The 27,418-nt window shown below is 44.5% G+C and overlaps 1 protein-coding gene across 3 annotated transcripts in view; it reads left to right on the top strand.

The window, feature by feature from the left end:
• The window catches only part of clasp2 (cytoplasmic linker associated protein 2), a 54,461-nt gene that overhangs the window by 15,677 nt on the left and 11,366 nt on the right, over nt 1–27,418 (top strand). Inside the window, exons 7-30 of one of the 3 annotated variants that reach the window (XM_070984159.1) lie at nt 1,091–1,161; nt 12,423–12,563; nt 15,359–15,432; nt 15,552–15,644; nt 15,753–15,898; nt 16,333–16,468; nt 16,576–16,646; nt 16,796–16,855; nt 17,013–17,090; nt 17,213–17,380; nt 18,292–18,332; nt 18,715–18,867; nt 19,482–19,505; nt 19,909–19,926; nt 20,855–20,956; nt 21,206–21,232; nt 22,148–22,174; nt 23,456–23,629; nt 23,854–23,898; nt 25,551–25,658; nt 25,965–26,027; nt 26,640–26,746; nt 26,971–26,994; nt 27,170–27,325. In XM_070984159.1, coding sequence (XP_070840260.1) covers nt 1,091–1,161; nt 12,423–12,563; nt 15,359–15,432; nt 15,552–15,644; nt 15,753–15,898; nt 16,333–16,468; nt 16,576–16,646; nt 16,796–16,855; nt 17,013–17,090; nt 17,213–17,380; nt 18,292–18,332; nt 18,715–18,867; nt 19,482–19,505; nt 19,909–19,926; nt 20,855–20,956; nt 21,206–21,232; nt 22,148–22,174; nt 23,456–23,629; nt 23,854–23,898; nt 25,551–25,658; nt 25,965–26,027; nt 26,640–26,746; nt 26,971–26,994; nt 27,170–27,325 — 2,107 coding nt within the window. The remainder of the gene's footprint in view (nt 1–1,090; nt 1,162–12,422; nt 12,564–15,358; nt 15,433–15,551; nt 15,645–15,752; nt 15,899–16,332; nt 16,469–16,575; nt 16,647–16,795; nt 16,856–17,012; nt 17,091–17,212; nt 17,381–18,291; nt 18,333–18,714; nt 18,868–19,481; nt 19,506–19,908; nt 19,927–20,854; nt 20,957–21,205; nt 21,233–22,147; nt 22,175–23,455; nt 23,630–23,853; nt 23,899–25,550; nt 25,659–25,964; nt 26,028–26,639; nt 26,747–26,970; nt 26,995–27,169; nt 27,326–27,418) is intronic. The other 2 variants (XM_070984160.1, XM_070984161.1) reach the window with 2 other exon arrangements.

The raw sequence follows: 27,418 nt of genomic DNA on the forward strand, positions 1-27,418 counted from the left end.
ACACACACAGACCCTCCCTCCTCCTGTCTCCCTCCTCCCTCCCTCCCTTCCTCTCGGAGCCACTGCACCATGTTGGATACAAAGAGCTGAGGGAAGCCGAGGACCGTAGTGTGTCACTAGCATGGGAGCTAAGGCAACGTTGCGCAGCAACGCGGCAACCTTTTAATCAGACCACTGGGAAATGCTGAAGCGTATGAGTATTGAGGACTAAAGACTGAGCTGTTTTGGAACCAAATAGGCATATTAAAATGCTAATGAAGGGAAGGGAAGCACGTGAAAATGCTGCACGGCTGAGGAGCCAGCTGCAACGCTGATCGTCACTTATCTGGAGCTGCTAAGCTGTCTGGTAGTTTTGGGCATCAAAAGACAGACAGACAGACAGAGGACGGTGTGTATGACTGTTAATTTTGTGTGCTCACATCCATGGTTTACCTTTTGCCAATAAGGCATTAGGGCTTGTTACTGGCTGGGGGTCATTGTGCTTTTGTTGGGATATCTTCATACCAGTCATGTGTAAACAGTGTGTATCGAGACATTCGAGGCTGTTATTTGTGCAAAGATGTCGTTTTGGCTTGGGTTGTCTGTGAGGGATAGAGCTTAGCATTGTTAACATACTGAGTCTTACCTGTACATGACATGACTGAGCAGATCTGTCTTGAGATTCAGTGTCTGTGTCTGTGTGTCTGTGTCTGTGTTTCTGTGTTTGGTGCTCAGCAGCATGTCAGGAGGACTCTTGTCATGTTGCTGGTGCATCATGAGTGTGACTGGCATAATAGACACACCCACCCACCAACAGGCAGACAGACAGACAGACAGGCGGGCAGGCTGTCCACATGTTGCTGCTGACAATACTTTCACTTGGCATTCACAGCACCTTGCCTGTCTGTAGGTCAAAAATGTGGTGTGTGTGTGTGTTTGTGAACACATCTGTGTGCATTTTCTTTGTCATGATCCCCTCAATGAAGATGAATGAGTACAGTTTTCCTAATTCAGTCTCATCAGGATATAGAAATCTGCAGGTATAAGTATTTCATTTTCTTGCTTGTGTATGTCTTTGTTTTGCCCTAACCTTTCTTCTCTTTCTCTCCAGGTTACAGACGTTATTCGCTCGTTTTGATGAAGCCTTGAATTCAGGCAACATGGCTCTCAGCCCGAGTCACGGTCAGTGCCGTCTCTTATTTATTCTGCCACAGTTGTATTGCCCTCTGAGAGTCACCAAGTTTAAGCATGTTGTCAAGATAATTTTACTGTCAAATATTGGGTGTATGTTTGAAAAGAATCTATGTGTGAATGCATGCATGCGTGCGTGCGTGCCTGTCTGTCTGCGCATGTGCACACTCGCGCGCTTGCATGCATGTGTGTGTCAGCGGGTGCTTCTGCGTGTCTATGTCTGCATGTGCTCTTGTGGTTGTGTTAGTTTGTTGCCATGAGCTCTTGTAAGAGGAGCTAACAGGATTAATGGTTTAATCTGTGTGTGATGTTGTGTGTGAGTCTGCGTGTGTGATGCTGTGGGTTTTCTGGCTGAGCTCGACCTGAGCCGAAGGCTGCTGCTGCAGAGTGTGTTGCTGTCCAATAGAAGATTGGGCTGTGGATCTCTGGGGGCCCTCAGGCTCTGACACTGTTGTTGACCATGGAAAGTCAGAGTTGTATTGATGACACTCCTGACAGCAATGTTTCACTTTGTTGTTTTCACTTCTCGGGAATATGAAAGTTTGGAAAGTAGCCCTTTAGGGATTTACTGACACTCATGCAAGAGTCTAAACTGTTCAGTTTCCGTTCTTCCATATTGAATTTATGATTTTAAGACTGGATAGTTATTGAGTGTTGGTGTGAAAATTGTTAACTGGATATTGATCCACAAAGTGGTTTCTTTTGGTACATGCAAGAGAAGCTGTTTGCTCCTGTTGTCCTGTGTCCAAGAGGATTGGAGGGGGGCTTTGATGTGACTGATCCAGATTCTTTAGGCTTCATAAAGTTTTATGTTTCCATTACATCCAGTCACTGCGGGCTGCAGTCTTCAGTGCCACAGCAGTCCCTGGCCTAATGTTACCACATTAACAATGATTCCAGTCGCAGTGGGTAAAGAGATTTTAAATTTTGGAAAGGAGAGCGCAGCTGTCGGTCAGAGTTGAGGTATTAGAATTGGTATCAGGAGAGGAAAAGTTAAATCATTGCTTCCCTGTTCTTTTACATAAGTATCATGTCACTTACAGTCTTTGACAGGCTGCAGCATCACTGCATTGATTTATGAGCACTTAACTCATTCAGTTGTGATAAAAAGGATTGTGTGATTCGTGGGATCTCTGTCTAAAGCTGGGGTCCAAGATGGGTTGATTGACTTCTTTGCTGGAGGCTGATCATGCTTGTGTTATTATTACTAATATGGAGCACAGACTCATTTAAAGCATGCATACCGGTGGATAGCATACTTCTAAGAGCTGCTAATGACACAAATGTATCCCAAACTTTGCTCAACTTGATTCTTAACTGTGTGGCTTTAAGCTGCGTTTGTGTTCTCTGTGAGGTCAGTTAGGCCTGTCGTTAGCGTCTAGCAGAGCCTGTCATCGGCTCTGTTAGTACCTTCAGGCTGCCCTGTCACTGTATCTGTCTAACAGCAGCAGCAGCAGCAGCAACAGCAGCAGCAGTTGGTCGGCTGTTGCAGTCTTTACTTGGAGAGAGAGACATGAAGAGGAGCTCAGGGCGCATGGTGGGTGTAGTTGCCATGATGCAGTCTCTGGTGGCAGCAGAGGGAGGGAGGGAGTGTTACTTTTAACTCCCACCTCTCTAGGGTGTTGGAGCAAAGTTGTGGTTTTGGGTCCACGATTGTGTAGTTGTTGTGATCAAATTATAATGTCTTCTTACTTGCTGTTGTGCTGCTGTCTTCCGTCACATGCTTTGCCAGGCGTGAAAGCACCACTTGTTATTACATAGACTGAATCAATTTTTAGACTGTTTGGTGGGCAGGAGCAAACATTGCAGCAGTCCAGTGAAAAAGTTTGAGAAGAAACTGGTGTAGATAGTCAACAAAATAAGATGTTGTTGTTATTGTTGTGTTCATCAGGATTGTCCCATCATTCATTTTGTGGAATTAGACCTACAACACACCTGAACCACCACCATCCTCCTTACCTGAGACACTGAAAACTCTACACTTTACCTGCAGGGTGGGTCAGCTAGCTCAAAGCAATCAGATGCTAATGGGGCTGCTGACCTTCTGGTTGATTGGCTTGATAGTTTCAAAACTGACAAACCAATCAAAGTATTTGTGTCAGCGCTTTAATTTCTTTAATGTGTCAACCACTGCTTCTTTAGGCAGCCCCTTTAAAAACCCCTCGCCGTCTGACCATATGTGTATATATGTCCAAACTCCAAGTAAATGTGGAGTGAAAGTGACCACAGAAGCTCACCAGGGTGAACAATGGCTGCACGGCTCAGTGTTTGACCTGTGTGTACTTAAGCTTCTCTCCTTAGCTTTTCTCAGCTACTGCGCCTCATCATGCCACAACAGTAAATTGCTGGTGCGTTCCCAGCGATGATGAAAATAATCATTAGTTACAGCTCTTCTCACTTTACTATCAAAGAGTACAAAGGAAAGTAAAATTGCCAGATCCTCACAATTTAGAAGCAGGGAGAAGCCAATATTTGTCTGTAGTGTTTGAGATATGGCTAAATGATTAATCAATTATCAAAAAAGTTAAAAAAAGTCATTGACTAATTTCAGCTCCTTGTTCGTGTGTAACACAAAACACTGAACTCATTTTACTGTCATGTACCAAGCAAAGTTGAATCTTTCAGTAGAATAAATGAATAATGTTGGAGTCTGTTAGTTTCTCCAACTTGCAGCAGGTAACACTTGTCAGCCCGAGGCTCACGGAGGCACGAGCAGGTGTTTGTCTCTAAACTACCAAGAATTCAGCCTCTGAGTCCAGGACACAAACTCACACCACCGACTAAAACACACACGTACACACACTCACAAATTTGTTCTTACTTGCCCTTGCTCCACATCTCTTTTAGGTCAGCTCTTGGCGTTTGCTCTAAAGGGTTTAAGGCAGCTGTTGCTGAAAAAAAAAAAGGGAGGGAGGGAGGGAGGTAAGCAGGGAGGGCAAAGGACCGAGGGGAGGAAACTGACAGAGATCTCTCGCAGTAGGCGAGTCACAGCGCGGTGCCTATCACTGCCTCTCCCTGATTCATCATGACAGAGACAGAGAGAGATTGAACAAACGAGAGAGGAAAGGAGATAGAGGAGAAAACAAGGGAGAGAACAGAGGGAGAGGAGCGAACACAGACAGAGACGACAGGAAGTTTCTATCCCTAACACAGTGTAACCATGACGGTGGGGGATGATGGCAACGGTAAGTGTGTGTGTGTGTGTGTGTGTGTGTGTGTGTGTGTGTGTGTGTGTGTGTGTGTGTGTGTGTGTGTGTGTGTGTGTGTGTGTGCGTGCGTGCGTGTGTGTGTGTGTTTAATCTCATCTGGCCATGGATGCTGGCACTCAGACAAAGGCTTGTCAGCATATGGTTTTAGCTTGAAATCAGCTTAAACTCGGAGCACTTTCACCCCAAGTGCTCTGGCTCAGATATAGGCTACATCTGCATGTGTGCGTGCGTGAGGCAAAACCGGGCTGTCCTAAAATGTCTCCCATCACACAGCACTGCGTTTGTGTGTGTCTAGATATACAGTACATATGTGAGAGCGTGTGTGTATCCTCGTGCTTCATTGTTTGTTGTTAAAAATAGGGCTGTTTTTTCCTGTTTCCCTTTGAAAACTCATGTGAAAGAGAGACGAGACGTATCCAGGAGAGGTGGCTGCTGTTACGACTCGCAGCCTGAGGCCTGACTTAAACTCTGGATATCAGTCACAGTTGCATGGTGCAGTATGTAGTTCAGCTGAATGCTCAGGGCGTGTGTTCTGCTGGGATTCGTACACAATTTCTCTATTTAGATAGATTGGTTGGTTTAGAAGATTGTAGCGTCTCCCACTTAAACTCTTTCTGCTGCTGTAGTGTTGGGTCAAGTGTTTTTCTGTGCTGGTAGCCTTCCTGATACATGTGTTTAAATTTTAGAGAATAATTTCCACAGGTTTTTGATAGTTAACGATGAACAATCAATCATTGTGAAGCTGAGGTCCACTGTCGCTCGCCCAGCTTGTCTCGACTCCAGCCTTCAAGAGGGAGTTTCCTGCCACATTAGACCAGAATATCTGCCACAGTGAGGCAGCAGAAAAGGGCATTTGTTTTGAAGGATGTTAAATTTAGATGAAACATAGTCAACATGGCTGAGAGGATTTCAGGTCTCCTCTTTGTGGCTGTTTTGAAAGCAGCTCCTCTAAGTATTTGCAGACCAAATGATGTGTTCACCATCCAGTAATAGTTACTTAGCTGGTTAGTTTTTATTTCTGTGTCCTTCAAAACATCCCATATGGATAAAAGAATATATATTCAGGTGACGCATATAGAAACATGTAACAGAAAAATGTGAATCATAACGTTTTTTATATTATATATGTGAATACTGGGCTGCACGGTGGCGCAGCAGGTAGTGCGCGTACCTCACAGCAAGAATGTCGCAGGTTGGATTCCCGGGTCGGGCCTTTCTGTGTGAAGTTTGCATGTTCTTCCCGTGCATGCATGGGTTCTCTCTGGGCACTCCGGCTTCCTCCCACAGACCAAAAACATGCTCATTAGGTTGATTGGTGACTCTAAATTGCCCCTAGGTGTGAGTGTGAGTGTGAATGGTTGTGTGTATGTGCCCTGCGATCAGCTGGTGACCGGTCCAGGGTGTACCCCGCCTCTCGCCCATTGACAGCCAAGATAGGCTCCGGCCCCCCCGCGACCCCGAAAAGGATAAGCGGCATAGAAAATGGATGGATGGATATGTGAATACTACATTTCAAATAAATGAAACACCTAAAAGCAGAATAAGCTTAAAGTTTGTCCTGATGAAGAGCTGTTATTGTCTCATTCCCAGGCTTTCTCCAAGTACTTGGCAAACTTCCATGATTGGTTTGTGAATATCCAACTCTGTCTCCATGTTTAAAACATTTTTATCTTAATAAACAATGTTTTGTGGTTCTCAATAAAAACAGGGCAAAAGAAAACTTTTTTTTTTTAATCAGAAGAAAGTAAAGCATGTCAGTGCCGCTGGCGCCCTGCTCACCGCTTACTTAATGTTATTTGGTCCAGTCTGAAACTGCACTTGTGTGAATACAGAAACATACAGACGCGCAACTCACACACACACACACACACACACACACACACACACACACACACACACACACACACACACACACACACACACACACACACACCGTGGCAGCCTAGAGATATTGGGTACCTTGCAAACTGACCATCAGCAGCAGCTTTCATTGCTTGCACAGTCCAGTGTTGACAGAGACGGACGCACACAAACGCACTCGCTCTCTCTGTCACTCTCAGACATGCTCATTCTGCTTCAGTGCATCTCCGCTGCTGCAAAGGAAACCATGACCCCGTTTCCAGGCTAGGCTGGTTGCCATGGCAAAGCTTTCCTCTGAATATTATGGTTTATCCCTCTCCGTGACTTGGAATTGGGACTCAAATTATACCTGTGTGTGTGTGTGTGTGTGTGTGTGTGTGTGTGTGTGTGTGTGTGTGTGTGTGTGTGTGTGTGTGTGTGTGTGTGTGTGTGTGTGTGTGTACATTTAAGGAGCTCTCTTTCCCTGAGCTGGGCTGGAAATGGAGCAGTCTGTCTTCTATTAGAAAATCCAGGCCTGAACCTCAAACGTCTCTTTCTATGTCAACCCTCTTTTCTCTGTCACTCTCCCTTCCAGAAACAACTGGGTGGCGGAGAGTGAAGCATCTGATCATCTGCCATTTGTATATTTTCATATCAGTTCCTACAAATGAACTATATGATCAATTAGGGCTGCGCTGGATCGTTCGAACTAGCCTCATTCACAACACTGACGGTCAAATTCTAAATCAGTGTTTGAATGCTGTCTGTTCATTCTGTTTAAACTCTGTATTTCTGCACAGCTGCAGATAAAGATTAGGTCACATCAGTATCGTAATATATTTGTAGAATTAGATTCCAGCGGTGGCTGCATAGGATTGCTTCCAACTTGTGTGATCCAATTTCCAATAACTCCAGAGTGTAAAGTCCAAAAGACACAATTTATTGAAAGAACTGTGTTTTTTAAGTTTATGTAATGAAATATTCCGCCTCTGCCACACGCAAAGAGAGGCGTGCACTCGTATTAACGGAACGGCCTGGCAACAATAAGCCAAAGGCTGCGATTATTATTTCATCATTATTTTATGCCTTCATTGGATGGATTTATGTTGACCAAGTTATGGTCATTTAAGAGAGGTGATTTATTTAAGAGTTTCTTAGGCTGATAAAGTCATAAAATATGACAGGGGACAGTCAAAGCTTCATTCATTAACCTCAATAGAAGCTTGAAATGTTGAAAGATTTGGTTCAGTACGGCCCTGTGATCTGTATTGATAAGAAAACTTACGGCAATGTTAAGTATAAAACACATTTATGCTTCATTTAGTTGTAGCCATTGCTTCAGGCACAATTTCTCTACTAATAATCCCTAAATGTATTGACAGAGTGATTGTGCTTTTTTGTTTGACATGCATATAGATTTTAGTTGGATGTCTTCCTGCAGGGATAGCTGTGGGAGTCATAGTCTGGTTTTCCACTGACACACATTCCTCATCAAGTTTACTTTGGAGCTGGTGCAGCCATGAGCTTTTCAACAATTTTTTTGTCCCACTTCTTGCAGCGCTGCTCATGTTCTTCTTTTCACCAGTAGTCATTCTCATCTGAGGGCTGAGCAGTGTCAGAATGCTTAGTGTGTGTCATCTTTTGCCTGGGACTGCGCTCACTGTCACATGCTCCTGAGTGGGAATACGTGGCACTGCCTGTTTCCCCTGCAGCTTACAGCAGATCCGCACAAACGCAGGCTCTCTGTGGAGTAAGTCTAATTCCTCAGAAGATGTTGCTTTCAGTGGCACGTTCAGATTTTCAGCTGTAATGTGTGTGATGATGTCTGCTGCAGTGCTCCAGCTGATGAGACTCTGTGACTGAGGTTAAGCAAGGGTTGCATGGCATAATGTGACGAGTTCTGCATTAAAAATAAGTTCATACTACTAGAGACACTGTGTGGGCTTTTGGCATGTATGCACAGACTCAGAATTAATTTTGCAGACCACCATGTGTGCCATGTGAACTGCTATGATTAGTCTGATACATCAGTGTTGCCGTATTGAACAGCTTCTTCCTGTCTTTTTTGCTTTTATATTCTTTTATCAGCAGCCTCTATTTTTTTACTCCCCCCAGCTGCTCTCTCACTATTGTTCATACTCTGGTCTCAAAACTTAACAAAACTAAATCACTCTGGCCACCAGTGAGCAAAGCAAGTAAGTAAGGAGTGACCTGTGCTCCATATTCAGGCTCAGCTGTAGTTGGTGTACAGTATGGCTGTGTTTATTCAGAGTGGTGGCACTTTATTGGCTTCAGCTAAGAATATATTTGTCCTGAGATATTTCCGCTCAGAGTTTTAAACATTCACCCTTTACTACGAAACTTAATGTCTTGATTCACTTGTTTTTGATTCTTGGTTCACAGATGCACACACTCTCGCTCTTATTCTCTGTCCTGTCTGTAATGCAGTGACATGCTGTGTCCCTCTGTGTTTTGAGGTTTTTTCCAGCATGCTTGAGCCATAAACTAATTTGGTAGCAGAGCCAGTGCTGCCACCTTGTGGTCACAACTGAGTATCTGTTTGTTGGTCACAGCTCCTCTGCTGTTTCATCACTGTGACTGTGATCAGATCTGTATGTTTCAGTGAGGCTGTTGTCTTGTCTTCTATTCTTTTGTGTTTGGATGGGCACAGAGAAACAACACATGTGTTTTGCTTGCTTTCCTCCGTGTAGATTATGTCTGTTTTATGGCTGGGAACACCTCTGGGATTATTCCCACAAGGATTCTTTATTCTGACCACCGGTTGATTATTTGAGGACAACTATCAGATCTGTATGTTTGAGCCATTCCTTTTCTGTCTTCACTCCTCTTTTTGATTCTTCCTCTGAAATGGAGAGAGGAGGGGATCTCACCCTGGTGTTTCCATGGCAACGCCGCCTGGTACATGGTGGAGCTGATATCTCTCACTGTGGGTGTGTGGGTGTGTGCGTCTGTCTCTGCATGTGTTTGTGTGTATGGACTTGTTATTTGCATGTTGCGCCGTATTTTTTGGCAGCGTGGTGCATCCATGGACGCGCTGATGCTGCCAGAGGAGCATCTCGTCCCCATCAAGCCAGAATCCATCCTAATTTAATAAAATAACACCACGTCTTTGAATAAACGGCAAATCCAACTGTTGATGAAACTAAATTGGATATATGGATGTGTGCAAGTGGGCTTACCGAGCATCTTTTTTTCCCTGTTTGCTGCTCTGTTCGTTTGAGAAGCTGGTCTGCACAGGTCGCCATGGCAACAGCATGTGCGCTGTCTGCTCTCGACAGGGGATTCTCTCTCTCTTTCTCTCGAGGTCTCTCTGTGTCTCCCCCCTCTCTCTCTTTCTCTGTGGTGTCTTTGCTCTGCCCTTCACCCAGAGACATTTACTCCCGTGGGGTCTGACTGGACAAAAGCAGGAGATGCAAATCATGCTAACAGTGATGGTAATCAATGCTAAGACTCAGGATGCATGGCTGAGTTTTGCTAATTGGCGGGTGGGCTTTGTGGGAAAGCAATTAAATTCACTAAATTGCTGTCTGATACTGTGAATTTATTAGCTTCGATAAGTGTCTTTGTACTCCCAATTTAACTGCAAACATCACTGCATTTCTCTGTTTTCTTCATTTTACGTAGCGTCAGAACCTGTTTCATAATAGTTGTTATTATGCAAACAAGGGTCTTGGCCCTTGAACTTTGACCCCAGATGCTGACCCATAACAATTAGTTAAAACACAGGTTTGCAGGATGATGTATTACTGTACTTGTCCATTGAAAATGTTGAAAATCATGATCTGAGTGAAAGACTAAACATCATTACATTTTCATTCATTCCTACTTTCACTTCACTTTCACTGTGTATGTGAGTGTGTGTGTGTATACAGTGATTATGAGGTTGAAGCTCACTTATAGTTGGAAGAATGCTGTTAACAGCCAGATGCATGCTGTGGACCAGACTCAATGCAAAAATCGCACTAAACAAACCAGAAGTGAAGGTGGCGGCAGTACAAATCTGACAGAGGTTCACCAGGCAAGATGCTCAGTGTCTGCTGCTGTCTGTATCTTAAAGAGTTCAGTTAATTGCTGGCTCCTAGTTTTAAATATGATAATTTTCTTTAGGGTTATAATAAATGCGTCTATGCATTTTGGTCCTCTAAAATTGGGCTGCTGGATATATTTGGAAGGGCTTCAGTTTCTCCTCTGCTCACGTAACATGGATGCAGACACCGTCAAATTAAAGCTTAAAGCTGGCTCTTGAACCTCATAATCGTTTCATTTCAAATCCAGTGTCCTGGACCACAGAGTCAAAACAACCACAAACGTGTCACTGTCCACTTACGCTGCACTGTATGTGTGTGTCTCTGTGAGAGTGGGAGGGTCAAGGCCTCAGATGGAGGGGTGTGGTCTTTAACCCCCCCCCCCTTTACAACCCCCTCCTTTGATCATTGCTCCATTATCCTTTGTTCTTTTGTGCATGTGAAGAGGGAGAGAGTGAATGAATAAATGTATATCTTAGCTCACAGGTAATTGTAGCAGCGTTAAAAAGTGTGTTAAGAGGTTTTGACAGTTGTGTGTGTGAGAGAAAGGGAGAGAGGTGCAAGTGGCTCAAGAGTGTGTGTTGTAGGTATTGAGTTTAGGTTAGCTGGTCTGGCAGGGACACAGAGAGACCCTGTTAATATTCCTGGAGTGTCTGTGTGTGTCTGTGTCTCTCTCCCCCCTTTCTCTCCCACCTCGCGCACATTCATAGTCCTGCCTCCGCACTGGCTGCAACACTATGATGTCACCTCTCGTCCGATTGGCTGTGAGGCTGCTGAGGGAAGGAGGAGAGATGCTGGGAGAGAGAGAGAGGGAGGGAGAGAATAGAGGGAGAGAGTGAAAAGAAAATGCCGGCACTTGTATGGGTGGAGGGGTTTTCGGATAGCAATGTGAGGTGTGTGTGTGTTTGTGTGTGCGTGCAGCCTTAGCCCCACTATGAAGTGTGTGTGAGGCGTGTGTATGTGTCTTGGGGCACAGCTTGGAGAAGAGGGGGGACCCCAATACCACACCCTCCCAGAAGCATGAGGCGTCTTATCTGCCAGCGGATCTGTGACTGTGAGTGCAGGGACGGACCTGGGTGTGTTGATGTGTGTGTGTGTGTGTGCGCGTGATTGTTGTCTCACGGTAAAGGATGTTATATGTCTGCTTCTTTCAACGTCCACTCGGCTTGAAACAGTATGCTCTGCAGTCACTGTAAACATTTGGCTTGTATGTACACACACGCATGCCTGTCAGTTGGTTTTGCATGTTGACTGTGTGTGTAGGTAAGTTGATGTATGAGTCAAGGTGTAGGGTGGTGGCTTTGGCGCATTTCTCCATGGCTGGTTGTCAGAGCGGCCAGAGCGCAACTGCATTCCTATGCCAACAGTTTCATCTACATTCCACATTGCTCGTGTGCGTGTCTTCACATACTGTCGTCCACAAGTGTTTTTGCTGCCAGGTGCACCTTCAAAACGCTGCACCATTGTTGCAGAAGTGTGTCTCAAGTTTCAATGCTTAGCCTGCTAGCTAGCTTAATTTCTGCTACCAGTGCAGATTGAGGGTCGGGGTTCCAGAGAGTTCTGTCAGTCACTGGTTGCACGGGTGGACATCTTGATGATCAGCCGTGTTTCTTGGGATCTTAGAAGACAAATATATGTGTGTGGGTTTGCCTTTTTCTTTTAACCCCTGATGTTTGTAATTAGTATTGATTTAGTGATTCCTGACCAAGCTCTCTGTCGACTACAACCTCCTCTGTTCTCTGCTTCTCATCTTTACTTTCTTCTTCTAACGTCCATTGTCTTCAACTGGCATTAAGATTTTTCTCAATAAGCTCAACATAAAAAGGCAAAAAAGAAGGTTCAAGGTTCAATGAAATGCTTCAGAAGGACTTTATGGTCTGAATATTGGATTGATGTTATTTAATCAGATGTCAACATAGTAATTGGTAGTGTTTATCTTTTTGCGGAGAGCATCATGAGTTGTCATCCTTTATTTGCTGATTCTTGTGCAGGTTGTGTATAAATGAAATGATCATTCCTGTGTTTCAACTATTTCTGGTTTGTTTTTGATGATAATGATTTGCAATATTGTGTAAGAAGTTGACTGAGAAACAGTTGCTGAAGCACACTTGCCTCCATTGTGGATGGTAACACTCCACTCTCTGTCCTCTCCTTCCAGATCGTAGTTTTGAGGATGACGACAGCGTGGATGGGAATTGCTCTTCCTCAGCCCAGGCTGCCTTCAAGGTCCCAAAAGTTCCCAAGAAGCCCGCAGAGTCGTCCGCTGCACGCAGGCCCAGCGCTACCGGCGGCAAGCTAGGTATTTCACTTCCTGTGCATTTACACACACGGTTGATCTGTTTTCTCCAAAAAGATGCTTCTGTATGGCGAAAGTGGTGTTTATCTCATTCTTCCATGAATAGTGCACTAGTGGTTCCTCTAGGCCAGTGGCAACTGAAGCATTATTACAACTGACATGTCACCATAACCCGTTTCCCAGTGAGCATCACGTTTCTTTATGTCGCTATTTGCTTATTTAGAGCCTATTGACTGCAGAAGTCCCTGACATCCTGCTGGCTGAGAAAGGGCCCAAGAGCCCAAGGCCATAAAACATCATTAACATTTGACCAGTATCCTTCTTTTGCACAGACAGAAACTTCAATGACCTGTAGGAAATTTTAGCTAGAATTAAAAAATACTAAGCTGTACAACTACAGCAGGAATAATTTTGGATTCTTATTCTGTTTTTGGTATCAATACAACCCGAACAAGACGAGCAGTCTGCTTGCTTGGTGCCACGAGGAGTTTGACAGTCTCATCAATTCAGGCAGAAAATGCATGTGAAATAATTTCGTTCTCTAGATAAACAAAAACTGCCCTACTAACCTTTTCTGTGTTCAGAGACACTTAGTGTATGTCACATCTTCGTGGGATGTGGCTGCAGCCTTCTATATAAGGTCCTCTGACAGTATTTCACTGAAGGTCACAGAATAGGGACACACTATGGGGGCCATCAGAAGAAGTCTTTAGTAGGAAGATGTCCACAGTGACACGCTTCTTCTCAGATGTGTGATAGAGGTGGGCGATATGGCCCTAAAATATTATTAGTATTACAGGGTATTTCTGTAAACATGATATTCTTGATGATATGACAAAATACTGAAACATGTTTTTAGTTTAGATCAAAAGCTGCTGAGCTCTGCTTGTGGATTTTTTGGCTGTCCTGGTACTCAACCAGGTACCTCTGCTTGAGGTGGTGAAATAAGTTTGTTGTATAGCCCCTTTTTGTTGTTGTAGTCTTCTTGCACTTCTTTTATGTTACCATGCTTTGTTGTACATCTGATCTTTTGTAATCAAACCACACAGCTGAAGTTGTAGCCATCTCACATTATGAATTTTTGAAGGAAAAAAAAAAAAAAACGACACCGGTATTATCATGAACAGTGTGATATGGCACACCCTTGGTATCTAAAACACTCATGTTCGTACCATCAGCTTCATATTTGTCAGCTCAGAAGATCTGCCCTTGAAACAGTTTATATCTTCTTCACCTCTGAGAACCTCTCCTCTCCCTTAAATCTGGATGGCTGGAGTGTTTGCATGTATTGATTTCCCCCGTCTGTCTCTGTTGGAAGAAAGCTGCATTCCCACAACCTTGCAGTCAATTTCCTGCTGCCTGCTGATGAGTCTGTGTCAGCAGTGTCACATATACATGCACATATGCACATGTAGGTGTAAGAGTTTCACAGCGAGCAGTCTGTCTGAGTCCTGGTACGTTGCTCTGTTGAAACACCACACTGTGATCACTGACACTTGGCTCATTACAGTTTTATTGATCGTGGAGTGGCTTTTAGAGGCTGAAGTCAAGGGCATGCTGGGTATTTTTCACACACATTTCTAAAGTCTTGACCTTTGCCCCAGATTTGTGATACTTGATTCTAAGGCATAGCAGCTATAAACTGCAAACCTTGCTTGTTTGGGGGCATTAGTTTATCTTTCTTTTATTCTGCCGTATCAGACTAGTTTCCATGAAGGCAGCGATGGGAGCCCCCATTGTCTTCATTTGCATTTAGATGACAGTACGCCCACACACTCTGACAACGCCTGACAGAAAATGGATATTTCAATTTTGCCAATAACTGGCCAAAATAGACTAGAGGTAGAAAAAAAGTCCAAAGATGTATCTGGGAGGATCAAGTATGCAGGGATGACTTCTCTCAAAGGCCAGGATTGTTGCTTTATGTCAGAGGTCATACCTCAACATTATGATCGTTCAAAGCTGTTTATATGAGTAACAAAATACAAAATAGCAAAAGTTAGTTATCACAATTGTGAAAGCATCAGCTGTCAACATAATTTCTAATGTCAATGCAGCCTTAACTATTCACTTTGATAACATGCCACAAGCCTTTCCATTTCATAAAGCTGGCAATAAAAATGATTAAAAATGGTGGCGGGGTGTTGTTAGGTTGGTTTCATTGCCTGGCTGCTATCATGCTTCTTCCTGAGAATAACAGAGGATGGTGCATACAGATACCCAGCCGGCTACGTCGATGTTCCCCAGCTCTCTGAGGATCGTGTAGACTTTTGATATGACATGTCTTTGTGCCACAGACTGATATGAAAACCAACCCAGGGGAAATGGAGGATACGTTTCCACTGCCACTTTGTGTTTATGCTCAGCTCTCCTCCATGTTTACACCAACCCCTCAGCCTCTTCTTCTCTCTAATCTGTGCCACTTTATTCGTTTTCTCATCCTCTCGGATTTCTCTCAGCTCCCCCTTGCTCGCTTTTTTCCCTTCATTGTCTCGTCTTTCTCTCTTCCCTCTCCTTGCTCAGTCAGGGGCTGTAGGAGGTGTTGTCCACAGAGCCTCCAGCCCCCAGAGAAATATGATTGACATGCCCATTATTGCCAGGAAGTCCATTAGAAACACAGGCTGCTCCCACTGACTTAAGTCTGTCTGTGTGGTTGTAATGGGAAGTGTGCTTGTGTTTTTGGGAGTTAAACCAGAATCACAAAACCAACCAGTGCAGAAATCCAGTCGTGTAAATGAAAACACACACAAACACACACACACACACAGATATTAATCAACCCTGCTCTGATTTTCTAGCATCCAAGGAAAGTGCTGGGGCAATTGATGAAGAGGACTTCATTAAAGCCTTCACAGATGTCCCGACTGTCCAGGTACATGACACACAGGAGCATTAATGCAGACAATCACACACATTCATCCCATTCAACAACCAAACCATCAAAGTCTGAGACCTTTTTTCTGTCTGCTTCCTCCCTTTTTGCCTACGCAGATCTACTCATCAAGGGATCTTGAAGACAACCTGAATAAGATCCGCGAGATCTGCTCTGATGACAAACACGACTGGGACCAGAGAGCCAACTCTGTCAGTAGATTCACCTTCAAAACATTTCATTTTTTCAGTTAAATCATCAATGAAATTACCCTTTTTTTGGCATTGCTTTCTGTGATCATTGTTGTTTTTTTTGTACAGATGAAGAAGATCCGCTCACTGTTGGTGGCAGGCGCACACACCTACGACTGTTTCTACCAGCACTTACGGCTCCTGGATGGAGCCTTCAAACTGTCAGCTAAGGACCTGCGCTCACAAGTTGTCCGAGAGGCCTGCATCACTGTGGCGTGAGTGCCAGTTTTACAGCTACTGCTGTCACTGGAGGATACATTTGTAATAGCAAAATATACAAAACAAAATACTGCAGGAAAAGTTCAATTTTCAAGCGATCACCCACACGTTTTAGAATTTGTTGGATGTGTTGTAAAACATCACATCTGGACTGTGGACTGTGATCGTCTCGATACACACATCTGCATGTTAGCTGAAAATAGCGCGATTTCTGACTAAAGCTGCAATGATTAGTCCATTGAAAGAAAATTCATTGCCAGCCATTTTTTAAAGTGCAAATGTAAAACATTTACTGGTTCCAGCTTCAAAAATGTCAGGATTTGCTGCTTTTCTTTTCTTCATATATGATTATGATAACATTTCCCACAGTTTTGTTTGTGTTCTGTGTTTCCGACGTGTTTGCTGAGTGTCCGTCTGTGTCTTCTTTTAGCCACCTCTCCACAGTGCTGGGGAATAAATTTGACCATGGAGCGGAAGCCATCGTTCCCGTCCTGTTCAACCTCATCCCCAACTGTGCCAAAGTCATGGCCACCTCCGGTGTGTCGGCTATCCGCATCATCATTCGGGTGAGATTTGCAAGCGCACACAGAAATTCTTTCAGCGGTCTATTTGAGAATCTATGCCGTCTGATTGTTGAAAATTTTCCAGTTTTAACATCTTGCCCTCTCTGCAGCACACCCACGTCCCCAGGCTCATCCCCCTGATAACCAGCAACTGCACATCCAAATCTGTGGCTGTAAGAAGGTGAGATTCGCAGCTATTCTGCAGTGAGAAAAAATTATGATAATGAGCAGGTCTCGCGTAATTAACAGCTAAAAGATCACAAAATGCTCATAATGATGTTAGTGTGTGATGCGATGCTAATGAGAAAAACCAAATTGTGTCATTTCCAGGCGCTGTTATGATTTCTTGGACCTCCTGCTGCAGGAATGGCAAACCCACTCTCTAGAGAGGTGAGGACTGATCCCAACATGGTTCAGAGCAAAGCCGTGCTCCACGCTGACTGTGCAGGATTCACATTAGTGTGGTTTACAAAGGAAGAAAAGATGTTTTCAACCTGCTTTTCCACTTGTTCACACTTAATGCACCTTTTGTATCGGTGCCTTGCAGGCACACGGCAGTTCTGGTTGAGAGCATCAAGAAGGGAATTCGAGATGCAGACTCAGAGGCCAGAGTGGAGGCCCGCAAGTAAGACACACACACAGATACACATTCACACGCAGACATTTCTGATAATTAAATGAAAGAAAAGAAGTAGTGCAATATCTCACCTCCATCTCCATTTCCTTCTTCCCTGCTGTCTCCCACAGGGCCTACTGGGGTCTGAGGAACCACTTTCCAGGGGAGGCAGACGCTCTCTACAACTCCTTGGAGTCATCGTATCAGAGGACCCTTCAGTCCTGCCTGAAGAGCTCTGGCAGCGTGGCCTCACTTCCCCAGAGTGACCGCTCCTCGTCCTCCTCTCAAGAGAGCCTCAAGTAATGAACACTCAGCACTGCTCCTCTAGAGTTTACTGTAGGCCTCTCGGGTTTGAGACTGCATTTGAGTCTGGAAAATGAAGATTGGGGTCATTTTGGCAGGAATCGTTTTTAGAAATGTTATTGTGGCCCTACACACCCTCTGTTGGACAACCGTGTTGTACATGGATCACATCTCCTCAGTTTATTTTCCTTCCTTTTCTCATTTTGCCAGCTTTTCTGTTGTTTGCATCAGTAAAAGAAAAAAAGCATCCTGCCCACTCAAAAGACAAAATCCCCAGTATCTTCATCTGCTCAGGTGAAAGCTTGGCGGAAGTGGAACAAAGAAATTCCTAGAAGGTTATCCAGAGCATTATCTAACCCCCGCAGTTTGGGATTTGTCATTGTTTTGCTTCATCCACTTGCGAAATTAAGACCAAAGCAAGTTAGAATTGGTGCTAAGCCTTCCTGCCACACTGCTTTACGCTATTATCTAATGTGGAAGTATAAGGTTTTAAGTCTGTGGCTGAAGCTCAGAGAATAAGCAGCGTGGTGGTTCCAATCTGTTCGAATAGAAATAAAGAAAATGCAGTAAATATATTTATTATAATATATTGTATCTTCAGTGGTTATTTAAGCATTAGAAGACCAGCCACACGTTGAATTAGATGACTATTGATTAGAAGAATTTCTCATTTTGCACTCTTCTGCCCTCTTTTACTCTTCGGTGCATATTTGTTTACATCCTGCACAGTGCTTGTAGAAAGCAGCATAGTTCCCCTCCACTCTACTTGACCGAAAACTGATCAAGCTCTTTTTTTGTCATTGAGGGGAAAAAAGAGAAAGTATTTTTCTCTGCTACCGGGATGTGAATGTTTGCGTGTGTTGTTGTTTTGCCGTGGATTGACCCACTTTTCTCCCTCTTCTGTCAGTCGGCCTCTGACTTCAAAATGGTCTGCAGCTCCGGGACGAGGTGAGTCAAGAGGGCACGCGGACACACACGCGCACACGCTTTCTCAAATAATCTCATGCTCACACACACACACACACACACACACACACACGCTATGACAAACATCAGCTCCTTCAGAGCCATTTCCCATCATTCTCATTTACATCTGCCTGTGTCCAGCCCCGTACAGCCACTTCCTGTTATGTTTTTTTGTTTCTTGACTACACACATGTGCGCACACATATGCGTATATGTGTCTGGCTGTTTTGTGTATTTCTGTATGGTATCAGTATTGTGTTGGTGTAGCGTGGTGCCTGCATGTGTTTGTGATGTATATATCCCCTCATCACCCCCCATCCCTTCTCCCACACACTCCTCCTCCTCCTCCTCCTGTCCTATCCAGTCCCTGCGGGTTCAAAGGGTGGGGCGTGGTCGACCTCCCTGCAACGTTCCCGTAGCGACGTGGATGTAAACGCAGCAGCAGTCGCTAAGCACCGGCACGTCGGACAGACCAGGGCAGCGGGGCGTCTGCCCCCAGGCTCCTACTCCTCACTGGGTAAGGGCCCTGTCAGTCGAGTGAGATGACTAATCAGACGTCGGTCAGCATGCCACCAGCAGGATGTCGCGCAGAGATGGAGACTCCTACTGAGGAGAAGTAGTGCCCCTAAAGTTTCAAACAGGTTGAAGACATGAGTAAAAGACACGTCCTAGAAAAGCTCGCCACATCGACCAAACAGGACGGACCTACACACGCACACGTCGTCCTCTCCGCTGCTGCTCTCTCCTCTTCTTCTGCCTGCTCCTTGCCTGTTAACGTTCCCTGTGTGTGTGTCGGTGTGGATATTCTCTGTGTGCATGTTCTGGAGATGAATATCGTCCTCTGTGCTGGTTTGTCTCCCTGTTTTGACCGCTGCATGTGCATGGTTGGGTGTTAAACAGATGTTCTGTAACTAATGCACACTGTGCTCCTCTCTTGTCTCTCCTCTCTTTCTCTTTGTCTTACATTCTTTATTCCTTTTCATTTTGTGTTCCCTCCTTACTGGCGCTTTTTCTATTTTCATTTTCCCTTCCTTTTCCTTTTGTATCTTTTACTTTCAATAATCATTTGTGTCAATCCTTTCCCTTCGTTTCTTCCCTCTTCTTTCCTCCACTCTCTCTCTGCTCCTAAAGATGATGCCTCTGATAAAACGGATGGTAAGATCATCTCACTCTGCTTCACCAGCTACAACCTACTCGTGCTTTTCTTCTTTCTTTTTTCTCTTTTCCCTCACTTCATTCCAGTCCACCACTCCATACACGTCTTTTAGTTGCAGTGTGTGGCCACAGCGCCCCCTGCTGTCAGCCTTCTGTTCGACCCTCATTTGTATCACTGTCGACTGCTCGACACATCGTGAATCTAATTGATAAACACATCTAAGATCATCTTGTGCTTTACTACATTTTGCTTTTAATATAGAAGTGGTCTAACAGTCAACACTTTTATTAAACTATCAGTCAGCTGTCAAGGTTTTATTAGGATGTGCTGTTGTAGTGCTGTTGTACACATATCAGGTGAAATGTGTTGTTTACAACCTGCTCCTTCTTTGTCTGTCTGTAGGGACCAGGTCAGACAATGGTAAGATCGTGGTTAGGTGGATGTGTGTGTAGGCATGTTTTAGGGATGTTCTAGTTGGTGAAAGTCGACAAAGCTGATATTCAGATTTTGTTGTCATCGGCAGAGAAACCTCCGGGAATCAACATATTGGAATTCTTGTACTCTGATACCCTCAGTTCAAAAGGCTACAAATAAAATGAAAACAAAAGTTTCTAAACCTTGGAATTTACCATCATTCTACAGTATTATAATAAGCTTAATGTAAACACAAAACTGAAGTTGTAAGTGGGTTGGATGATCAGATTTTCATTAAAACAACCAACACTTAGAGATAGATAACCAGCTGGGTCATTACAGTTTCAGATTTTAAGTACAGCCCCAATTCCAAAAAAGGTGGGACGCTGTGTAAAACATAAACAAAAACAGGATGCAGTCAAACAAACTGTTTTGCAGACAGCACATTTACAAAGTGTTCCCAAGCCCACGTAGTAGCATACTTTATATAATCACTTGTCTGCAAAGTGGTAAACCTCACCCCATCCTCGCTTATGAACGACAGCTTTTCGAGGATGAAGTTGATGAGCTAAAACATCAAATATATTGTCTTCCTACTGTTTACAATAGTGTCAAATTCGATTTAATTGTATGCTTTACGCAGTGTCCCACCTTTTTTTGAATAGGTTGTATGTTCTCACTGAGACTGATCCACTGAAGCATCCCTGGTGTATTAATCTGTGTGTGCACTTTGCTGAATCTGAGTGTTTAGATTAGAATCTGACGTCCGCTCAGCAGCTTCCAGCATTAGTAGCTTTTCGTCGGCTGTAGTGCTTCTTAGGTTCTCGGCTTCATTCAGCTGAAAACAGGTTGTGACTAGATGAGCGAGCATACAAAATGCAGAGGTGTGGGTGTTTTGTATTTTTACCGTACTTGTCCCTCCGCGTGCATACAGGCCGTGTACGTACCAAGCAGCCCTTGTCCACCGCCAGCAGCGTGTCCAGCAAGGTGGACTCACGAGGACGCAGTCGCACCAAGATGGTCTCCCAGTCACAACGTACGTACCCCTTCACCCCTCTGCAACACACTGAATGACTTTAAACCCAGCTGTGAGTGAAAGATCCTGGGTATCAAGTCCACTTACATGAATGCACACACAACAACAGCATTGGGGGGGGGGTGTGGGTGTGTATGTGAGCTTCTTGGAGAGTGTGCCTGTAGCTTCTCAGCCTTTTGTTGTGGAGTTTCATTACTTGTTGCCTTCACGGTGACAATAAGCTCCATGTAAATGTTTTTGTGCCTTCAGGTTCCGACGAATCCGATTGCACACCAGGTATTCTGTTTGTGTGTCAGAGTGTGTGTGCGTGTATCTGTTTGTGTACCACAGTGGGAATTGTGGCCCACCTGCTATCGCTCTCATTCTGGTCGGAGTATTTTGTGCAAAAGAGGAGCGACTGTGTGTGCGTGTTTAATGTGTGTGTCCTTCTGTGCATGCTGTGTCTCATCACTGAGGGTGCTGTGGTGGACAGTTTATTTCTGCTGCTCAAGCCTGGCTCTGGCTGTCATTTAGGTTGTTAAAAATACTTCAGCAGACACGAGGGAACTCAAGCCACCGAGCTACGTTTGCAACACATATAGCAAATTTGTGTGTACCTGCGCTCCAAAAATACTTGCTGCTTATTAGCATGATGGCTTGGAAACCGGTTTTAAAAGTGGACAGCGATTGGACCACAGCCCAGTGCACCAATCAGATCTAGACATTTAGATTAAAGACCGAATCTCAGAACAAAAGACAGAAACAGAGGAAATGGCAGCTAAACAGAGGCTTAGGAAGACGTCTGGACAGAATGTGTGTGTGTGACAGAGTGTGTGGATATTTTTGAGCATATTTACGTTCGGGGCATTTTCTTTTCCTCATTGTGAACAGGCTTCGCTTCATACATGTGCCAGCTGTCCCAACATGCACTGCTTTTCCCAGGCTATCATCTGCAGCTGGTTCAGTGTGTTTGCACATTTTCCGAAGTTGTTTTCTCTTAAATAAATGGATTTATTCGATCATAGTGCTTCAACTTCGCCGTCATTCTTGATCTGGAACACCAGGATGCGCTCCCATCGTGCTCTGTGTTCTAACTCCCATGACGCCTTTTTTTTTGCGCTAACACCCATAATTCATCTGGTTTAATCTGCTGTTCCTTACCCCTCGCCTCTGCTCTCCCCCTCCTCCCAACCAATGGGCTTAATGGCTCAGGATCTCAGTCTGCTACCCCTGTTGGTGGTAAGATTACAATGCTACTTCTTTTTACCCGCTCTCTGTAACTTTAGTGCCTTTCCTCTGTTGCCCCGACTGCCCCCTCCTTCACGTGCACCCAGAAAAGGCTCACTTAAGGCTCCGCCCACTCTGGCTGAGGCATGCTGGGATTTGTAGTCACAGACTGGTAACATGGCTGTTCTATGATCATGCTAAACACACTGCTTTGGCACACTTGTGTTTCTCTTATGTGTGCCTGGATGTAGCCTAAAGACTGAGAAGACTTTCTTCTTTTTTTTTAACTTAAAAGGGATGAAGATCTTTCCATAAATTCAGTTTTTACATTTTTAGATCCCAACCAAATATTTAAGGTGTTGTTTGGTGTAATAGCACCTTTTGCATAGTTCACTGTCTTCTCTACAGTTTGTAAAAATATATGTTTTTGTAATAATTGCAGGCATTTCTAGAATTATTTATAGAATTAGCTTAAATAAAGGGATGAGTAGAAAACAGGTCTCTCTGGGATACTCTCTAAACACCAGAACAATCCCTGTTTAGCCTTTTTCCTGTCATTTGGATGTATTTATTTAGCTCTGTGTCACTCAGTACTAGTACATAGAAACTTTCCATGTGTTGAGTTTGTGTGTGTGTGGCTTGAGTTGAGTTTTTGTGTGTCAGAGAGAGCGCGAACGCCTGGTCTGCGTGCTCATTTTCACTCGTGTTGAAATCAGTTTAGGTTTGGTTTCATGTGTTGAACCCTGGAGCTTGTTTCGCACACTTTATCCTCGGCACTGCAGAGCAGCTTCCTCTCACCTGTTTGTCCTCGGGTTGATAGTAATGTGAGTCATTGTACGATTAGACACACCGTGGGCTTTGCATTTGGAGACAGGGTGTCATGGGGAGGACAAAAACTTCACATTAACCACTGTAGATCTTTATATGAACGATTTTGTACAAATATCTCACTGAACATAGTAAACTGCACTTTCCTCTCGTTGTGGTTTTCTGCTTGCTATCCCCAAGAATCCTCTTTCCAATGACATCAAACACTGTAAAGTTTGCATTAAGTTTTGTCTATGCATACAGTTGGAAACTACTGCCACTAACTGAAGAACAGTAGTGACTGTCTTTGTCAATTCTATGTATAAGAAAACATTTTTAAAGTGAAGCTTCTCACATTAGATGGGGATTGGTCTCATTTATATGGAGCTTTCACTATTAAATGCCACTTGTTACCTGAGTAAGGTCTGACTTTATGTCCTCCCTGTCCTTTACTTTGTCCTCCTGTCTCTCTGCGTGTCTCTGAAGCTGGTAGTCGGAGCGGCTCCCCGGGTCGCGTGCTGACCAGCACGGCCCTGAGCACCATGAGCTCAGGGGCCCAGAGGGTGCTGGCTGGGAGCAGCGGGGACGGACACAGACGCAGCCGCATCCCCCGCAGCCAGGGCTGCTCCAGAGACTCTTCCCCCACCCGCCTGTCTGTTGGTAAGGTTGATTTTATTCATTACAGCTGAACAAATGAAGTATTTTTTATTATGTGCATCAAGTTTAGAACAAAAACTTAAAACTTATAGACTCTCTCACTCTCGCAAGCAGCAGACACAACAACACTCCATATATACCTTTGGATCTCAACTAAACTTTTTTTCCTCCTCTGTTCTTCCTCCTGTCCTCCTTCTCCTCCTGCCCCTGCTGCTCCTGTCGTCTAGCTCCTTCCAGCATTAGTTCCATCTACAACGGAGCAAGCAGAGGAGGTAAAGACTCAACCTCAACCACACCATCCTGCTGTCCACCTCTTCACCTCAATCTGTCCATTCTCATCTTAAAAATCATCCCTCATTCTTTATCTCCATCCATCACTACAAACCTCGCAACCTCTCCCGCTTTCCCAGCCCCTCCATCAAGCTGTAGCCTGACAGAACCCATCTCTCTAACCTGTCTCTGACTTCATGGCTGCGTTGTTATGGTGATGGGTGCCCATGATTGGTAGATGTCCCCCGCCTAATGAACACCACCTCTCTCTCTTTACTAATCTGTTGTGAATGGCCGGTGAACGGGCCTTTTGGCAGGAGCGGCAAAGCTTCATCAGGGCTTTGTGTAACCTCGCTGGTAGGCTGTGATTAACCCTGACTGGCTGGGTAGATGCTGAAGCTGATCAACAGAGCAATGAACGGTGACGTTGATTGCGATGCTACTGGATGAAAAACGCAGATTCCCCCCGCCCACCCCTTGATCGCTAATTTCTTCTCAAATCACTTCCTTTTCTATTCTGTGTTTGTGTGTGAGACGTGGGGTTGTGAGTGGATGTGGTCATCAGATTGTTTGTGTTATTTAAATGTGAGTCCAGGAGTCCTGTGCTTCTTTTGGGTGCATCTCACCTACAGCTGAGTGGTGGAGAACAATTTTGATAATCAATTAAGTCATTTTTCTTGACACTAAAATGCTCAAAGTTTACTTGTTGTAGCTTCTGAAATGTGAATTTTTGCTGTTTTTTGGGTTGTAAACTAATAAACCAAAATATTTTGGACTGTTAGTTGGTCAAATCAATGCCATTGTTTAAAGAGGCGAGTGACAGATGGTTGATAATGCTGATGTCATGCAAGTACAATAATTAAGTCATAATAACAAATGAGACTGCTGCAAATGAGACATTTATTTAACACTGCATTATTTCTGTCGATCTGTACACTGTCTACAGTGCATTTGTTTTCAATTAAAAAATGTACTACCTAAATAAATGTCCACGAGTAATCAAGAAACAACCTAAATTAGCGCCCTTGACAACAGCGTCTATCAGTAGATAGCAGCTTCCGAGAGAGAATGAAAATTTGTAAGCTTACATTAATGAACAGTGTTTGTGCACGCACTCGCAGCCAGCAGCATCTTTTTGTTTCTGGTCCCAATGAATATTTATTTAGCAATAATGATTCACTTAAACACAGAAAGTATTTGGAAAGAAAAAAAGTTGCATTATCCTGATTATCTCAAAATGCCAGATGTTGGCCCTAAATACCTTCAAGATAAACAAAAATGACAATCAATAGATTAGTCAATCATGAGAGTGATCTTTTATTGCGGCTCTAATTAAGACAATAATTGGTGGAATAATTGCAACAATTGAAAATGGTTGGTTGCAGTCCTGTTTTCACTCCTCTGAGGTGTTGAGATGCTCCCTCTGGCCAGCAGACCTGTGCTCGTATTCTTCCTTGCGTCTGTCACTTTTGCTTGTTCTGTCTTTATCCATGTCACCTCACCTCTCTCTTCTTTGTCACTGCTCATGTTTGTCTTCTTTGTCTTATTGTTGTCTTCTTCACACTTTTCTTCTCTCTGCCGCTCCTCCTTCCCCTGTTTCCCCCCTCATCTTTCCCTCCGCTGCACTGCGGTGTCGTAACCCGGGTGGCGTTAGCTCGGGGCAGTCGTATTCCTCGACCCAGTATGAGTCAGGGCTGCAGCAGAGAGGCCAGCAGGGAGAGCAGCCGGGACACCAGCCCCGTACGCTCCTTCACACCCCTCGGTGAGTAGCAGTAGTGGAGGGATGACCGGTAAAATCAAGACCCTCAAAGGAGAGGAGAAACCTTTCATTTCTCCATAAGTTTATCTCAAACCAAAGAAAGTGGGCTTTTATTTTAAATCAGCATCTGATTTAAACCAAACTTATAAAAATCAAAAAGTTGAGGGTGATTTAAAAAAAAAAAAAATCACTTGCTTGTGTTTCAGCCTGTCTTTCTACTCTCACACACTGTTAGGCTTGTGTGTGTTTGTCTCGTGTGTGCGCGTGCGAGTGTTAAACTCTGTGTGTGTGTTTTAATCTTGGTTGCAGCGACGCGGAGCTACTCTCGCTCCACCGGAGCTCTCCACACACCTGACACTTTTGGGGCTGCAGGTGAAGGCTGAGTACATCTCTTTCTCCGTACCTCACCCACCCACTCTGCCTTAATTTTTTTTTTGTTCGCTCCGTTTTTTTTCTTTTTGTTCTTCTTCAGTGCCACGCATCTCCTCCTGTATTATTTGTCAGCCTGTTTCTTTTCTTGTCCATCAGCGTCCGTGTTTTTGTTTTTTTTTTGTTTTTTTGCATTCTGCTCCAGGACGTCGAACCTTCCAGTGGAATCGCATGTTTCCGCCCGTTCAGTCGCCAGCTGACAAACCATTGTGCCAGTTTTACCAGTGCCCATTTGTTTTCTGTATTTAGCCCTGCCCCTCTTCTGCAGGGACGCCAACACCTTCTCCTGTGTTCTCTGTCCATCATTCTTTCTCCCCAGTGGCACCTGCAGTGTCACCTAACGAGTCATCACATCAACTTACAGGGTTTGCTCATGGGAAACGTAGCATGTGTGTGGGTTGAGTAAATGTCAGTGTGGATGATGAAGAGGATGGTGCATCATCAGTGGACTAGCGACAGACAGCTCGATGACAATTTTAGGTCTGAGGTCTAACGTTTTATCTCCTGCTGTCACTCTTTCCGTCCTCCTCTTTCTGCCTGTGTGGTTCTCTGCAGGATCAGCTTTTGGCATCAGTCAGTCCAGTCGCCTCTCATCTTCAGTCAGTGCCATGAGGGTCCTCAATACGGGCTCCGACGTGGAAGAGGCTCTCGCAGATGCACTGGTATGAAAATACTCACTCACACATATATACATAAAAAAGACAAAACATAACTCTGAGCACTTATCCAGTAAGATACCACCATGTGCAGCTCACACTTTCTGGAGAGAGTGTGTGTGTGTGTGTGTGTGTGTGTGTGTGTGTGTGTGTGTGTGTGTGTGTGTGTGTGTGTGTGTGTGTGTGTGTGTTAACTAACCCCCAGTTCTACCTCTGTTTAATGCTGTCAGCTGTTGGGAGACATGCGGTCCAAGGTCAGCTTCTTCTCCTGCTTCTTACCTGTGTGTGCATGCATGTTTAGCTGTGTTTGCCTTCTATCAAGATAGGTGTGTGTGTGCGTGTGCATGTTTTTTGCCTTTGACTGGTATTGCTCTGTCTCCCCTTTCATTTTCATTTCATGTCCTTCCCATTCCTGCCCTTTATCCGCAGAAGAAGCCAGCACGGCGGCGGTACGAAAACTACGGCATGTACTCCGACGATGACGCCAACAGTGACGCATCCAGCGCCTGCTCAGAGAGGTCCTACAGCTCCAGGAACGGAGGAGCCATCCCCACCTACATGAGGCAGACAGAAGACGTAGCTGAGGTCAGCGGCAACCGCAGTATTGCAGAAAAATCTGTGAACCACATTGGGCATTAGGGCATCTCTTTGATTACTCTACATATTACAGAATGTACA

Source organism: Chaetodon trifascialis, chromosome 17 (genome assembly GCF_039877785.1).
Source record: "Chaetodon trifascialis isolate fChaTrf1 chromosome 17, fChaTrf1.hap1, whole genome shotgun sequence".
Taxonomy (NCBI): Eukaryota; Metazoa; Chordata; class Actinopteri; order Chaetodontiformes; family Chaetodontidae; genus Chaetodon; species Chaetodon trifascialis.